Source organism: Anguilla anguilla, chromosome 3 (genome assembly GCF_013347855.1).
Source record: "Anguilla anguilla isolate fAngAng1 chromosome 3, fAngAng1.pri, whole genome shotgun sequence".
NCBI lineage: Eukaryota > Metazoa > Chordata > Actinopteri > Anguilliformes > Anguillidae > Anguilla > Anguilla anguilla.
This window is the reverse complement of record NC_049203.1, coordinates 37,865,232-37,882,803: the sequence shown is the minus strand read 5'-3', so window position 1 is coordinate 37,882,803 and position 17,572 is coordinate 37,865,232. Positions and strand designations below refer to the sequence as shown.

The window sequence follows — 17,572 nt, the reverse complement described above, 5'->3', positions numbered from 1 at the left end:
CAAATTAGATTGTAATTCGATTGCGTTACATTACACCCCTGTCCTAGCATCCTTGCATTGGCTGCCAGTTTATCTTAGGATTGATTTTAAAATTCTTTGAATTACTTTTAAGGCCAGGCATGGGATGGCCCCTCCCTATATTTCTGATCTTTCATGCCCCTATGAGCCAGGATGCAGACTGAGATCCTCGGGTAAGGCGTTGCTAGCTGTTCCCAAGTCAAGGCTGAAAACCAAAGGTGACAGGGCCTTTGCTGTCAGAGCCCCTAGACTTTGGAACAATCTGCCAGAAAATATCAGGCTTGCAGAATCAGTTCCTCATTTTATTTCACTTCTTAAAACATATTTTTATAATAAAGCGTTTATTGGGTGATCCTTTTATGTTATTTTATTATTTTTATTTGTTTCTGTGTTTTGTATTGACTATTGTGAAGCACTCTGTTACCTGTATTGAAAAGTGCTATACAAATAAAGCTATTATTATTATTATTATTATTATTATTATTATTATTACATTAATTTGTGAGGATGATGTACCACAGCAGTTACCTGACACAGCAAAAACTGTTGGTCAGGTTTGTTCTCTTAAAGTGAACATTTCAGTTTACCTTATTGCGTTGCTAAAATAGAACTGTGGTGTATTTCGACATTCATTTCTGAGCCAAACAGAAAAACCAAAAATAAAGATCAGTGTGGCAGGGTTGCGATCAGTTCCATTTAAATGTAGTCAAGGATTCAATTTGAAATTCAGTTAATGAATTACTGAATGGAAACGGAAATGACTGCCATCCTGCACTGTGGCCAAAACAGGTCGGCCTGCCGGAAAGAAAAAATCAAAATATTAAGACAAAAGTCAAAATATTAAGACAATTGACATACCAAGGCGGTTACAGATGGTCTTTGCCTCCTCCATTGTGTACACTGAGTAGTTAAACAAGGTCATGTCAAATGCGTAGCAGTGCTCTTTGTAATGAATCCACCTGGAAACACCTGCAGTCTTTGGACAGGTGTTTGACTGTTGAGGAGAAGCCTTCGGACCTGTGTAAAAGAAGAACCCATGGTAATAATCCCACTGGTTGAAAATACCACTGGGTAATAATGTTAGAAAAATTACAAGCATTCAGGTTGTATGCTGTGTGTATTTAATACCAAATAATGAAGCCTTCTATGCGTAAATCTCTGAAACCGGGGGTGATCGCTGCTTCCAGATTAGAGGAGGAGAAGTAAGAGCCATGCACACATTTGGCGATATGGTGGGGCGCTACAGGGGCAAGGTTGGGCTAATCTTTTCATTTTAACTATGCAATTGTAGCTAAAATGATAGCTACATGAAAGCTACATGCATTAACTGCATTAGTTATCTCTGTACAGTATGTAGGTAGCCTAAAAATAAAATTCATGTGTAGGGCATGCTATCCAGAGAAAGTAAAGTTTTGCGCATTCCATAAACCATATATAGACAAACAAATAGCCTCGTATTACATGCATAAGGCCTTCCCACACCAGCCTTCTTTTGCTGTGAACAGCATTACAAGCATTGTTATGATCTTCCCTGGCTTTATTTTTTTTAAAACCTCAAGATACTGTTGTCATTATTTCTTAGCATAGTGTGTTTGAGCAATTTAAGTACAGGTTTAATTGGAAATTAAAAGTGGGCCATAATAATTATACATTTATGCAATGTTAAATTGAAATTTTTTGTCGAAAATTCAAATTTCTCTTATAAGATTTGTTCACTCTTTGGAAAAAGTGACATCCCCACTCTACACCTCCCACACAAGAATGTTTCCTTGGGAGAAGCTTCTTATGATGACTATATCCTCATCTTCCATGACTGCAGTAGAACAAAAGGCAGGAACACACCCTGAACAGGTTGCTAATCCATTAGAGGGCTCACACCATTCATATACTGGAAATGTATCATCTCCAGTTAGCCCACTGAATGTCTTTGGACTGAAGGACGAAACTGAAGTACCAGGCAGAAAACCATACAGACATGAAGAGAACATGCAAACTCCACACAGAAAGGCCCCTGTCGGGATTCAAACTTGGTACCTTGAGGCAACAGTGCTATTCGCTGCAACACTGTGGCCCCACAATGGGCCAGGATAAAAATGAAAATTACAAAGGAAAAAAGCTTACCCTGGCTATCAAAGCATAGACTTTGCTGGTTAGAATTTTCACTGATAATATATTTTCCTGACTAACTATGCTGCCAAACTGCCAAACTAGCACTTAACTTAGCAATGCACTTAAAGCAGTGGTCCTTCCACACACATATAGCTTCCTTCTCTTCCACAACACAGATTGACGTGAAAGCGCTGAATGTTGTGAGACTTACTTTGAGTGGTGTTGACATAGCAGATCGCTCCCTCTTGCCGAGTGGTGCAGTCCGCTTGCACCCACGATCCCATCCTGTTCACAAGCATGCAGTTGCCTTCAGAGCCAGAGTACGAAAAGCCCAATGGCTTGTAGTCATAGATAGTCCCATCTGACCATTCAAACGATGAGCCACCTTCCTGAAAAAAGTTTGCACAGACCTTTATTGCGGTTGCATTTTGTGAAAAGAGGATGGATAGCTACATGTTTACACTTATCATTAATACATTCAAATATACATATATTCCAACTGTGTATACATAATGTATTGCATCGTAGGCCAGAGTCCCTTACATCCTGGTTGGAGAGTCCAATCCACAGCGGGAAGCCATCCATCTTGGACATCATCTGGAGGTGAGCGTCTTGCGCAAGTTCGTGAGCGCTGGCCAAATGGCCGTCCATGTTCTCACACTCCCGTAAAGCCTCTGACCACGTCAGCTTCTTCGGGATCACCTTGTACTTCAAGTTGCCGTAATTCTCTAAATCGCTGACGTATTTGCTGAAGTCCTCTTTTGAATCTTGGGGGGGGGGGGGGGGGGGTGTAAGAAGTGTAAGAGAAAGAACACTGGTGTTTAGATGCGGCATTTCAGTAATTCAGAGATCGCAATTCTCCATCCAAGTGCACGGTGCATTAAATTACATTACAGGCATTTAGTGGCTTTTGAGTAAATACGATCCATTTATATAACTGGATACTAAAGCAATTCAGGTTAGGTACCTTGCTCAAGGGTAAACATGTACTGTCCTACAACCCCACCCTACCCAACTGTAAGTCTTGTCTTTGTATGATGAAACGGGTTCACAATCATTTAGATTCACTCAAAATAATCTAAAGGACAGAGCATGTTCTTTGATCACAATAACTAAATGAACAAAGTAGCCACCACAGTTGAAAAAACCTACCATAGTCAATTTTGCAAGCAACAACGCTGATTTGCTTGATGCGTTCAAAACTATGTTTACTGGTGAATAATTTCCAAGAGCCTGAGGAGGAGAGGCCAGCCATGAACTTGTCAGTTATGTTGGGTCTTCCCTCAATCCAGTTGGAGTATTGGACGTTAGTGCCATCGTACCATTTCAGCTGGTTAGCTACAGAGCAACAAACAACCAAAACAAATATCAGTGTCGTCAAAGTTTTCAAACTTTTATGTTTTCACCATTGTTAATAAAAACTACAGCCACAAACTACTGTAGTGTATGTTACTTTCAGTGAGAAAATGGCTATACTATGGGTCCTCACAATGCTTATATTAAGGGCCATTTACACACCTTCTGTGTGATTCATGGACAAAATAATCAAATGTATTAGGAGCACTCATCTATGTGAATTTGTGTATGACTTTGTCGGCTCCACAATTTCATAGTGTGAGCAATGTTTATCACTTAAAAACGTGTGATTATGGTGCTACAAACTACTTATGTCATTTGCTTTTTGCAGGGGTGCCTTAGTCCTGAAAAGTTTGAGAACCACTGCCATGGAACTTTGGGTAATAGTTAAATTTAATTCCAGCGATATTGATGGCGTGCACCAATTCATCATCTGGTCCAATTCCAAATACAGTTTTATTATTATCAATAATTTAAGGCACAAAGGCCGATCCACCCACTTAAATACAAAATCATGAAAAACCATATTGAGGAATTCAAAGCAATTGTATCCTTCCTTTATTCAAGACAGAAACTAGGCATTGTGCAGGACCATTATCCATAGAAAATACTTAATCAAACACCGCACTGATACTAACATCTGAAAAGAAACTTCTATACTATGGGCTTTCTTCTTGAAAGGCCGCGGCCAGTAGTAATGACGAAAAGCAACAAGAGAACTCACTTTCATTGTCTTTGAAGATTCCGATCCACACAAACATCACCATATCTCTTAAAGGCAGCAGCTGCTTTCTCACAAAGTCATTCTCCTCCTCATCTCTGATTGTTAAGACTTCTGCACTGGGGTCTAAAATAAAATGAAGAAAAATGAACAGGGTTGCTTGGAATTTTAAAGAAAGGCTTAATAACCTGTTAATAGAGCATGCTTGTAAATAAAAAAAAATACTGGTGTGTGCCTTAAACTAATGCAGCGCTGGGGAAGGCTACGTAAGGCTTGTGTTCTCCCTGACGCCGCATTCAGTAGAAGTCTCAATGCAACTAAAATTATGGACTGTGCAATTACAATAAGTATCATCGGTCGTTCAAAGACACACAGAAGCTAATACTTATGAAACCCAGTAAATTTCACCTCATATTTTTGGTTCACAGATTGTCAGGAACGCCAAGTAGTGCTCACCCTTACCTAATTTCTTGCATGTTTCGCGGCTGTCCCCCTTGTCAAATGCGGCCCAACGTGAGGCTTGCCTGTAAAAGGCGTAGCAGTGGTTTCTGAATGGCGTCCAGCCAGGCCCATTGGCCCTGTGTGGACATTTTACTGCAGCATCCTCGAGAGTCTTTTCCACTGAAAATGAAAAAAATACAAATTGGGATAGAATACATAAGAGTAATCTGCAGTGTAACTCCTACACAAAGCCATTTTGGTTCAGTTACTCATACTCCACGGTGAGGTTTCAGGAGAATGTGCCAAACGCCTGTGTTGGGACACGAAGGTGAGCTTTCATGAACCCAAACTGTGTGGAACTACATCATCTTTCTGACTAATTTGAACCAAGGTTTTCCAAAGTCAGTTCTGCTACATCACCATGCATTCAGCTAGTTAGCTTCTCGAACAAATGAGGTTATTGAGAACATGTCATTTTCAGGATTCTGCCTTTCTGGTTCTGTTTTTTCCTTTTCTGGAACGCCAGATGGCGGTACTTCAGTTTGTATTTCAGTTGCTCCCTCTTGTTATCCCTGTGTTAATACTATTATTGTTTTCAATTATTCTATCATTGTTTTTCTCTGCATCTTGTTATTCCTTCTTGTCTGGTGTAATTGTGAATTGTGCTCACCTTTGTCTGATCAGTTTCCCTATCTATTTAAGTTCTTTGCTTCCCTGACTCGTGTGTTGGTTCCTTGTGTTTCCGCATGTGTTTCTGCCACTGTGTTTCTGACTCTGTGTTTCCGCCCGTGAGTTTCTGCCCGAGTATCTGTGTTTCTGCTTGCTGTTCTGCAAGTTTGGCTCTGCATATTTTTGGTTTTTTAAAGTTCTGCTTTTTGTTCTGAAGTTTTTGTATTTTTCAGACTTGCCCTGCGTGGCCTCGTTTCTGGTTTCCTGGTTTTGTTACTTGTATGAAAGTAAACTCTTTGTTTGAATTTTCCTTTCGATGTCTCCTGAGTTTTTTCCCCACTCTGCGTTTGGGTCCTACCTACCCGTTCCGTGACAGTAATAAGGAATTATTTGTCACAGAGCACATTAGTTGTTGGAAAACTGATATGACCGATTGAAAAGCCTGTTGATTAATATTTGATAATTATTCTTTTTGATAATCCATTTTTGACATAATGTGGACTCATAAGTGTCTAGTTTATAACTACTAACAGCCTGCTACACTTGGGGAACTGAGATTATTTAAAACAAAAATTAGCATGCACAACAAGGCCCTGGAACCAAGTTTGAGAAGCCCCTAAAGCAATCAAAATGTCTTCACTTAAGAGCAGTGAATCTTGAAGAAGGACACTTCTGTCTTACAGAATTAATTAAATGGCACTGATGCCAAATGTGTAGGTGAACACAGTGCAAGAGTTACAGTATATTACGTCACATTAGCAAGGTCATTTATAAGTTTGTTTAATTTGGAAATGAGTCAATGGGGACATCGGTCACTGTTCCCCTTTAAGAGAGCGAGCCATGGTCAAGTCTAGTCCACCCAAACGCAGTCACCTTGGGGAACGTGGCAGATGGCTCCTGTCAGCTCCTCCTCACAATTGGTGGCCTTCCAGAAGCCGTCAGTGTCCAAGTAGACACAGCGCCCACTGGTGGGCTCCGAGAACCAGCGGCTGAACACCGTGTGGCTGTGGTCCGTCCAGCGGTAGTGGGCCCCATCCTGGCCAAGACATGACATGTCATCAAACGAGAAGGGCTCTCACACGGTCTGGATTCAGGAAGTTTCCGCTGACTCATATATTCCTAATTTGCAGGACTCCAACTAAACAGCCTCAATATGCTATTAAGAGAGGCACTGCCAGAAACAATACACTACCATTCCGTTCAGAGGGAACCTTAAAAAAAAAAAAACTGATATAGATCAGAGGCAGAATTCTTTTTAAGGACAAGGAATACTTGCGTAAAAGAACCATGTGGATTGGTCTTTGCATTAAAAGAACAGTAAAGTTTGTTCTCAGAAATAAGGTCAATATCTCAGCTTATGTTGATGGTTTAAGAAACACTGTATCTAACAGTCACATGAAATGAGTTCAACATAAGTGGTCACACAGACAAAAGGAAAAAAAGTTGGGTAGGTTTTTGAACCGGGTGGTTTTTGAGAGCGGGCACCTACGTCTTCGCTGAAGAGGCCGATCCACAGGGGGGCGCCGGCTCTGCCGGTGGCAGCGGTGAGCCCCGCCTGCTGAGATCCGTCCAGCACGCTGGCCAGGTCCATGTCCTGCTTCTTACACAGCTCCACAGCTGTGAACCAGGTCATGTTCCCCTGCAAGACTCTATATGTGTGGTTGCTCACAACAAAGTTTCCTTCTGGGGCCTTGGGGCTTTCCGGTTTGTCTGAAATTGATTTTACAGAAGATTCATTTTGGAAAAACTGACATCCCCTCTTGCCCTCCCAATTAAGAGCACTCTGTTTTACATAGTGGTCCTTTGTAAATCTCACATGCATCCACTCTGTTTTCTTTCTTTTGATGGATGGTATTTATTAGTTTAAACCTGTTCCTTTCTGAAGATTTCTTGCATTATCCCAGATGTATTTTTTCAGCATAGTCTCATCGCCTTTCTTTTTTGTCTACTTTCATATGAAACTGCAAAAGGTTGAAGTGATTTGGCTCTCTGTGTCTACATTACTCTTCATAACATCTTTAAAATTCTCTCTGTAGGTTGATATTGGTACCAGTGCACATAGACAATCCCAACTAAAAATAATCCTCTAAACTGAATTTTATTGAAATGGTAAAAGTCTCTGATTGTTGGCTGTGGTTTTTTGCAAAAAAGGATAGCACCAAAAGTAAATTCAAATTACAGAATGAGAAGCCCTGGGATGGAATGGGTTAAGAAGCTGCTAGATAGACCTAGAAGAAAAGTTGGGAAGGGTGCACAGTGATCTAGTACAGCCTGTTAATGATGATGGTGATGAAACTGTTTTTCCCTCAGTTGTGATATTAGTTGTTCAGTTAAAGGGTCTTGCTCAGGGTAAAGCTGCTGATCAACAGCGTCCTCATCATCGTCGCAATGTCATCATGATGAACGTAGCATTTTCGACGCATGCTAAAGCCTCAATGCACACAGTCACTCCATAGCCGTTACAGTATGAACCACATTTACCTGCATAATGTTCGCAGACCGCGACGTACTGCGGCTCAGAGCAGGTCCTGTAGTCCCAGGTGCCCATCATTTCTGCACTAGCGTCATTGTACAATATCGCACATAGGTCCAACGTTTCAAAGCTCTTATGCAGAGGAAAGAGGGAGCAGGGAATTAAAATTAAATCTCCCCAAGGGAAGTCAACTGTACAGGGTCAACCAGAAGTTGACTTTACAATCACCATTATGTACCACCGTAACCACTGTAAGAGCTGCATCACATCTGACACTTTGTATTTATTTGGACTGGTAAAGCATGAAGTGCTTTACTTTGAGCTTACTTTGACATTATAACAGTAATTGTGATAATTTGTGAATTTTGCCTGGCTTGTGTTATTTTAAAAGGCTAGTGTTTTGCTCCAGGCTATAATACATTTTCTTTCTTACAAGTTGTGTTCTGCACTGTAATCTTGACTGTAGTGCACCCCATGATCTGGTGCAGGATTAATAGAACATAATGTGGCCGGGAATCCCATTGGGTGTTGCAAAATGGGCAAGAAAGTTGTTCAAAACAATAAATAAATAATGCATTGAACGGCAAGTGAGTCTAACCAAGCATTTTCCCTGGGTTCGCCAGAGGGTTTTTTTTCTCCTAAAGAAACAATGAACAGATGTTGCCAGCTCAAAGATGGAGAGAAACGCAAACGAGAAGTGCGAAACTCACGCTGATGGGCAGGAAGCGCATCTGCCCGTGCAGTAAGGTGTTGAAGTTGTCTAAGGTGAGGGGAGAACCATCCGCCCACTTCCAGTCCGGCCTGCTATGTTGACGCCTCAGTCCGATCCAAAGTTTACGGGGTAAATGACCGAGCAGCAGCGACAAGATGAAATCTGTTTAGGTGGGGGGGGGGACAGGGACATGTGAATAAACGAAAGTAAAACCGGCCAAAAGATTATGAGGAGAACAGCTCTGAAGGATGTGAAAGGGGCGGGATCATGATGTCAGGAGTGACTGACGAGGGTGAGGGCTGGGGCAGTACTCTCACCCTGCTCGGCCTGGCTGGAGATGACAGGCAGGGTTCCCCGCAGTTTCTGGCAGAGTTCGCTGGCTTTTTCAAATGACAGATACTTCGGCGGCAACACTGTGTAGCACTGCGGGCGGGGGAGGGGAAAGCTTTATTTAAATTATTTATTTTGAACGTTCTTTCTTTAAAGTCATACTTTCCCACTATACTATCATGTATGATCACCTCATGTGCTGATCGAGAACTACAATAAAACTGTACCTATATTATCTCTTGTGAAAATGCAAATAACTGTAAACACCCAGAGTAATCTGAGGATTAACAGTCTTGTTACATTAGCCAGCTGAGAGAAACAGTATTTGTTATCTTCTTGAACAGGATCTTCTATTAAATTATTCTGCAGTGTAAACCCATACTGACTTAATTATTATTTTACCATGGGTGTACTGTGCTAATAATGAGGCAGTTCCTTGGTAGTTCACTTGGACTGGAACATTTATATTTTCTAGAGGGTGGCTAGGGGGCTCAATCCATCCATCCAATCATTTTTTAACCGCTTAGTTCAGATCAGGGTCACGGTGGCAACAGGGCAAGCAGAGCACCCCAGACATCCCTCTCCTCAGCTACGTCCTCCAACTCATCCCGGTGGATCCCAAGGCAATCCCAGGCCAGCCAGTAGATATAATCCCTCCGGCGTGTCCTAGGTCTGCCCCTGGGTCTCCTCCCAGATGGCCATGTCCGAAACACCTCCAAAGGGAGGCGCCCAGGATGCCCAGACAACCTCACCTGACTCTTCTCAATGCGGAGAAGCAGTGGCCCTACTCTGAAGAGAGTAAGCCCTGCCACCCTGCTTGTATTCGCGACCTCACTCTTTCGATCACTACCCATAGTGACCATAGACCATAGGTGAGAGTAGCTCCTTCTTCACCACCACCATCCGATACACAGTAGGGGGGTCAAATATTTGAATATTGCTTCTTAACAGACATGACCTATATGACACCCATACCTCAGACCTGTCCATTATTATTATATATGGAAAACAAACACAAAAACAAGTGAGGGCTGAAGTGAAGTAGAGGGCCTGCTGTTGAGTAGGTAAGACCACTGCAGTCCTGCTGCTAACCTTGTCTCTGAAGGCCACGGAATCATTCCCACAGGGCAGGCCTCCAGGGTGCGGCTCCAGTGGGTTCCTCTCCACAGAGGTGGTGTTGACTTTCTCACACACAAATGGCAAGGCCCGGTCACAGCTGTATTCTCGCTCTGTGGAAAACGTGTCAAAACGAGCGCAGTGAAATCCCCCCTCCACCTTTAAAACCCGTTGCAAAATGCAAGGCTCTTTGAATGAATGGGAGTTTCACGAGAGTTTTCAGGACATACAAAATGTTCTAAATGTGCCTCAGCGGAATAAGAAACGTGCAGATGCTCGCTTACCAGGAATTGAGGAATCTGGATTCAAGGAAGAACATCTGCCATGGAATGTTGAATAGTGGTGGAGTATTGGGTGGAATCTGAAGGAGGCAAAACATGTGAATGCATTTTCACTCACATTTCAGACATGTACATTGGGTCACGTAAAATTATGTGTTCTAAGGCCTCCGAACAGTAATGTTCAACGGCACACATAACATAGGTAAAAGTAACCAATAATCAAAAAATAACCTGCAGCACTGAAAAATGACAGTGAGAGGAAATTGAACAACTGAAACGTACAGTATGACTAGTTGCTGAATAGTTTTTGGCTGGACCACAACAGCAGGGCCAGCCCTACAAACGCAAATGTCTGTGACTGAGTGAGTGATGAGGTTACACCATTGGTCGGCCGAGTTATGAAGTCGCACATTGGTTGGCCGGTCCAGCCATATACTAGGTTTTGACCCGGTCTTGTTTTTTTTTAAGCAAAAAGTCCAACAGCATTTGCAGTAGCCTACACCTGCCAATTAGTGTAAGCTTTGATAAGTGACTCACGGCATGGGAAAAGACAGCCCAGATTCCAAAATCTCCACCCACCAGCTCAGTCTTTCCCCGGAAAGCTGAAAAAACATTGGACTGGTTATCTGCAAGTCACAACACATTGTCAGACTCGCTTCAATAAAACAGTTGCCTGTTATGAAATGTGGTAGATTGTAAGGAAGTACTTTCTCAAAACTGATTATTAATTATCTCTCAGTGAGTGCTTTTATTAGTGATTTAAAAAGTTGTTAAACGTTTATCAAGCCTATTCAATGTACACTCAAAAAAAATACTGACAATTTTAAAAACACATTTTGGCCCCTCACATTCACAATGCAACATTGTCTTAAGGAGAATGGGACACTCAGTCCTGGTTTTGTATTTTTTGCTTTATTCAGACAGGTAGAAAAAGGATAGGATATCTCTGTGATGTAATGTTTTAAGTTGTGTAAGGATTGGTCTGTGATGGAATCTTTAAGTTGTTACAATAGCTCTGTGATGTAACGTTTTAAGTTGTGTAAGGATAACTCTGTGATGTACCTGTTGAAGTTGTGTTAGGATTAATCTGTGATGGAATTTTTAAGTTGTTAGGATAGCTTTGTGATGTACCTTTTTAAGTTGTGATAGGATAACTCCAACTTGATTCATGGTCTGTGGTGTTGCCAATGTGCTGCTATTACCTGAGCAGTACAGGCCAGCTTCGTCATACGAGAGCTGGGGGTCACTCACAAACCAGAACTCTTTTCCATCAACGAATATTGATGACTCATGGTGCCCACCTAACAAAAACAAACACCCATGTATACACACACACATACACACACACACACAAATGATGCTAAGTTCTTGCAACGCTCATCTCAGATATAACAAACGCAGTGTCTACAATTTATTTTGGTATGTTCAACCAAGTGTGCCATGCTTTAACATTAATTAGGATTAGCCTACAACACCACCAGAATGCTCCCAAAGGTTACCATGGAAAATGTATAGTTTAAATGACTGCAGAACTGCAGCTTGTAGGTATGCGGATTTTCTGCAATGTTTAAATAATGGAGACTGTTTTAATAACTTGATACGCTAGTTTAAAATAAGTGAATCATACAGTTAAAGATACATACAAAAAAACACTAAATTGTTTAGAAAATGCACACAAATCAGTGCATGATAGTTTACAATTGGAAAGTTTGGCTTGTGTAGCTTAAACTGGAGAAGGAAATGTATTATGACTATAATAATAATAATAACAACAATAATAATAATAATAATTATTATTATTATTATTATTATTATTATCATTATTATTATTATTATAACAAATTCTCAGCAATGAACAGGGCAGGGAAATGTTTCATTTATGGCAAAAAGTGTAAATGGCCCTTCAGTGGAGGACACAGTCTACCAGAGGGCACAGGAAATGTACTTTGGAAATGTATTTTCATAGGGAAGTTGGGGTTGTGCAGTATTGTAAATAGCTGTATTACTGTTATGAACCTCTAAATAACATTGTGTGTGTAATATAAATGTTCTATTTACAACATTGCCATGTAGTTTGTCATTCACAGGTGGAAAACCCCCCTTGTAAGCTGCAGCAGAACGAGTGGAGCACAGTGGCCAGTACTTCCAGTGGGAAACCCTGTGGCCCACCGAATAAGCAAGCGCAGCACTTACCCGGGTTATACCATGCAGGAGTACGTGGTGTCTTTCCTGGTGACAGAAAGAAAGTAAACATCATATCATAAAAACAATCATCAGGCCAAGCTTCACAGCAGCTTCATTTCAAATGAATTCAGCTTAAACCACTGTGGAGATATCTGACGGTGGCTTGTGTCAAAGTGTGGTCCTGTCCATTTTTAGAACAAGGATCCTACGGACAGAAAAGTTGAGCACTCTCATCTCAGTGCCCTGGAGAGCTGAAGGATGTTTTCACACTTGGTTCTTTTTGGCCATTTAAGTGGACTCAGACTGATGACTGACGCAGTTTTCCTGTGTGTGTTCATACTTTAATGTGAACACACAAAACAAATTCAGACCCCTCTGAAAATAACTGAATTCAGACCACCTCAGCACGGATCATCTGTGGTTCTTTTTGAGGCCAGAGGCCACTTTGAGTTTTTCTCTATACTTTACTACCTCTAGACTTTCCGTACATTGATTCTACGTAGCTGTACTGACTTTTGAGCACACCCAGCTAAAAATAAACAGCAGAACGGCTGCTGGTGGTGTTTGAGGGATTGTGTGTTAACTTCCGACATCAGTTTCCTCTACATGTAGCACAACCAAGTGATAAAAACATCTGCAGAGGCCATGCTGAAGTAAGCGGTAAACAAGCACACATTAATGTCAAATAGATTAAAATTGACAGCAATTTTCATGTCATAACGATGCAAATGTCTACCGATTTTTAGGTACATATTCGCTTAGGACATAAAATAATATGCATTTCAATCTATTTTTCCATTAAAGAATACTTGCGTACCCCTTATGTAAACCTCTGCCCATAATCCACGCTACAGCAGTGGGGTCTGAGTTCTAAAGCAGCTGCTGTGTGAACAACAAACGGACTGAGACCTCATCAGTGCTTAGGTGTACCAGAAGACTATCACTCATCAAAAAATCGGTGAATAAATGTTTTCCTACTTCAGTCCAGAGAGACAGTATTTCTTCAGTCTACACCACACGTTTTTACTATAATACACAATTGATTTTTTCGCTGTACTAGATGCGTGGCTCTTAACTTTGAATATGGCTTCTAATTTCACAACTGCAGAGTGGAAAAAGACTCATACAGTAAGACAATGAAAATGCCTTAAAAGAACAGACACTGAAAATGTACACTCCTGGGCAAAAAAAAAAAATGGGCCAAGCCCAAAATGGCAAAAAATTAAGCTTTTAATGGTCTTAACAACAAATCATTGGTCAGAAAATTAGCAAGAATTTAAAAAATGCACTCCTGAGACCTCCTACGCCACTATTTGCTCATTTACTTTTGCTGCAGTGAACTGTTTGGGGAAAAGCTAGAAACGGGGAAATTCACTTATACGATAGACAAATTAACATAATGTCAAATAAATAGTAATTTTTTGTATTTGGTTGCATATCACTTGCATGCCATGACTTCCTGATGTCTGTGACCTATCAAAATCATCACTTAAGGCCATTTGCTGGCTAAATGGCCTTAAGTCATCAAGGGTCCAAGGCATCAAATGAGCCTCAAACCACCGTGCTGCTGCCAGATATGCAGTAGATACTACAAGCATTGTTTCTCCTGATTAATTTTCCTGTTGAACTTAATGGAAAAAATATTCAGGAGAAACAATGCTTGTATCTACTGCATATATGGCAGCAGCATGGTGGTTTGAGGCTCATTTGATACCTTGGACCCTTGATGACTTAAAGCCATTTAACCAACAGATGTGTTCCATACTGTATCAGCATAATTTACAGCTGAATCTAGTCCCACCCCCCCATTTCGCATGGAGACCCATTAAAATGCAAAGAGTTTTTGTATCGCTTGTAGGACAACCTGAAGGGTCGGGGGCGGATGGGTGGGGGGTGAGGGGGTTGTGGTTGTGGATGTGTGGGTGAGTGGGTGTGTGTATGGGGGTTTTCCATCTGCTGGATGAACGTAATATAGTTTTACCCATTAATTTCCTATGGAGGTCATTTTAGACCCGGAACACCACAGGTGTAACAAAGTTGACTAAACCACTCAAAATTCAATGAAAGCGGTGATCAGCAATTTTACATTCAAATGCCTAGTGTGGAGGAAAACATAAGGTCTTGAGGCAATCAGATGAAAAACACAATATTTATGATTTAGGAAAGTTGTAGATCGGTCAGATTTGACCGGAACACAGGAGAAAGGTTAAACTCAGGAAAGGGTCATTTTTGAACCCGAAAGTTAAACTGGCTAAGTGTGTTTGAATCCTGGGGTGAGTCCCTCCATGGGCACCACTGTAGATACTGTGATACGATACAAAAAACCCAGCTGTAGATGACAGTAACACGGTCAAGATTCGACTCTGCTGAACATATTAACAGCACCAAGCTTGAGCTCAACATGTCATCCATGTTTTTTTTCTTACCTCGAGGGATCTGGCAGACCCACTCCAGCTGGGCATCACAGTGAAAAGGACTGGCAAAAAACTGCTGCAGCGAATGACCCCGGAGCAAAAGGATGAAAGACAAATAGGACCTCCTCATTGTCTGTTTCAAAAGAAAAGAAAAACAAGCTTTAGAACACTTGATAAAGAATCCAAAGCCAGACAGCTGAAATGTAACACACTGTTGATACTGAAAATTAACGTACATGAATTCTTATATCTTGGTGAGTGTCTGTCTGTGCAGAAAATATTTGTAGTTTGCCAAGCTAGAGGGTTGTCTTGTAGAAAAAGCTCTGAATGACCAAACATTTCCCTTAACTCGATTGAGATAAGACTGAGATATTGCTAGTAGGCCCCAAATCACTGGAAGATTAATTCATTCATTTTTTATTTCTTTAGATGGTGAGGGGATGTGTTCCTGTTTGCTGTCATAGCTAATGTGGTCCTTGGAGTCCCTATTCACTCAGATCTGACAGTTCAGGCCCACATTAATAATATCACAATAGAGTCCCTTTTTCACCTCAGGAATATTGTTTATCCTTTTATAACCTCTCGGCTGGATTATTTTATAACGCCTTACTATCTGGTTGCACAAATATGACCTTGGAAAGCATCCAACTGATACAGGATGTGGCTGCTACTAACAAGAAGCAAGCTATATGTGAACACACCCGACTGGAGGTTGCTTTTCCTCTTTGTTGTCTGTTAAATTTAGAGCTGACTATAACACTCTTCTCTTAACTCATAAGGTTTAACATGGTCTTGCTCCACACTATCTTAGTGGATTACTTGTCCTGTCCTGTTACTTTGTTCACAAGGTGCTGGCCAATTGAAAGTTCCAGTAATAACTAAAATTAGAATGGGAGACAGGAACCTTTTACTACAGAGCCCCTGTTTTATGAAATAATTTCCCATATGCATGTTTGAGCTTCAGACAGACTCTGCTAAGTTTAAGTGTTTTTGGAAATATATTATTCCACAAGGTATACCAAACGCATTGATAAGATTTCGTAAAAGAAAAAAAAAACCAAAGCATTGTTTTAAAAACATATCCAGTGAGGTTCTCTTCCTTCGGGCTGAACAGGCCATTTCGGGAGGTTGCTGCACGTTTTTTTTCACATGCTCAACCTTGATTGGTTATCAGACCGGAAATGTATGTCTGTCCAGGATCACGCTCATAGTCACGCACACCCCCTTTCTTCAAACCTTTTCGATATTCTGCTACCGCATAGCACCCTGGGGCTTTCCCATATTACACTCAGACCTCGACATGTATAGTATTTAAAGAGTAATTTCCCTCACTGTTTCAGTCTGGCTTCGCCACTTCACAATTCTGAAAAATGCATCTTGGGGTGGGTGTGTCCTTCTCATTTGCATAAAGTATTCTATATGCAAATAATTTGTAAAGTGTAGGCTCATGAAACTTGGATCAAACTGTCAAATGAGGCGTTTCAGATCAAATATAAACCAAGATTTAGCAATTATGTAGCCTATTTCTCGCCTCAAATGTTTTCAGAAACATATTTTAGCGGACCGTTTAGGTGGACAATGAGAGAGTTAATGAAGAGGCCACCATGTTTCTCGGGTTTGAGAAGCGTTGCTCCAAAACCAATCTAGCCAATCAGCTGCCATCAGTGTTCCATTGTATTAAAAAGTAAAATTATATTATTTCAGAAATGCTGAAATAAGGGCATGGATTAAAATGTCTAAATATAAAGTAAGCAAACAAACATGGCAACAGATTTATTTTTTTTGTTAAGTGTTGTAGGGTCTAATTACCCTTTAAAAAGTGCTTTTTAAGTTCCCAACCTACTGTAAGAACTCTTCCCTGGGGGCTCTGCCTGTTTTCTGTGCCCTATATTCACAGACATTTCCAACCCTGCCCCTGTCCTGGTTTGAGCCCAAGCCATGATGCAGTCTGGAGGCCCAGATGAATACTCTCTCCCATCTGATCTGCACACTATGAACATTTTTTTCACACTGGGCAGTTCCAGTTTCTCGTAAAATTTCCTCCCACCAGAGTTTTTCACCACTTTTTTTTCTTCATTTTACATCTCTTTTTTTATTTAGGGGGTTTCAGGGTCAGTCTAGACTAATTTTTTCTAGTTCCTGTTTCTGAAAAACAATCTTGTTACTGTGTCTCTGTAAATAAGTTATGCAACTAAAACTGAAATGAACATCATATCATTACTTAGAACCGCTGTGACCTTATTCCACTACTCACCCTGAACAGACACAGACCAACATTAGTCAGCTACCTAGTTATTCCATCTCAGCAATGTGCAAGATTATAATCGCATGACACTTGACTGAATACTGAACGTACCAATTACCGTTAAAAGTAATACATCCTTACATAATAATGTTACTAGGTTACTTGTGACACTTATTCTTTGATTTACTATCATGAAAATCCACTGCTTTTGACCTGACCTATTTAACCCTCGCAAAGAGCAGAGCTTCTTTGCACGTGTTCAATGACTGCAGTGCCAGCTGCGTTGCTGGAGATCACAGAGCTTCAAGAACACTCTCTTGGGTCAGCTCTTTCTAAAGTCATGGAAAACTAAGGAAAATGAGACGTGTTATCGAATTTACCTTTAGGGCAACACACTCCCGATTGTATTCGTCATCTTCCTGAAGCTCTCCTGAGAAAATAACAGAGGATACCTGCGACAGAGGAGTCAAGCTGTCAAGCCAGTACAATGACAACACTCTCAA

General features: G+C 41.0%; 1 protein-coding gene across 1 annotated transcript in view; it reads right to left on the bottom strand.

Moving 5' to 3' along the window:
* The window catches only part of ly75 (lymphocyte antigen 75), a 40,751-nt gene that overhangs the window by 4,907 nt on the left and 18,272 nt on the right, over positions 1-17,572 (bottom strand). Inside the window, exons 15-32 of the mRNA XM_035409322.1 lie at positions 17,450-17,521; positions 14,837-14,957; positions 12,420-12,455; positions 11,358-11,527; positions 10,764-10,828; positions 10,230-10,306; positions 9,922-10,058; positions 8,817-8,922; positions 8,498-8,661; positions 7,796-7,919; positions 6,804-7,024; positions 6,188-6,350; positions 4,667-4,825; positions 4,208-4,330; positions 3,280-3,465; positions 2,671-2,894; positions 2,339-2,516; positions 877-1,035 (exon numbers count right to left, since the gene is read on the bottom strand). Of these exons, the coding sequence (XP_035265213.1) occupies positions 877-1,035; positions 2,339-2,516; positions 2,671-2,894; positions 3,280-3,465; positions 4,208-4,330; positions 4,667-4,825; positions 6,188-6,350; positions 6,804-7,024; positions 7,796-7,919; positions 8,498-8,661; positions 8,817-8,922; positions 9,922-10,058; positions 10,230-10,306; positions 10,764-10,828; positions 11,358-11,527; positions 12,420-12,455; positions 14,837-14,957; positions 17,450-17,521 (2,485 nt within the window). The remainder of the gene's footprint in view (positions 1-876; positions 1,036-2,338; positions 2,517-2,670; positions 2,895-3,279; positions 3,466-4,207; positions 4,331-4,666; positions 4,826-6,187; positions 6,351-6,803; positions 7,025-7,795; positions 7,920-8,497; positions 8,662-8,816; positions 8,923-9,921; positions 10,059-10,229; positions 10,307-10,763; positions 10,829-11,357; positions 11,528-12,419; positions 12,456-14,836; positions 14,958-17,449; positions 17,522-17,572) is intronic.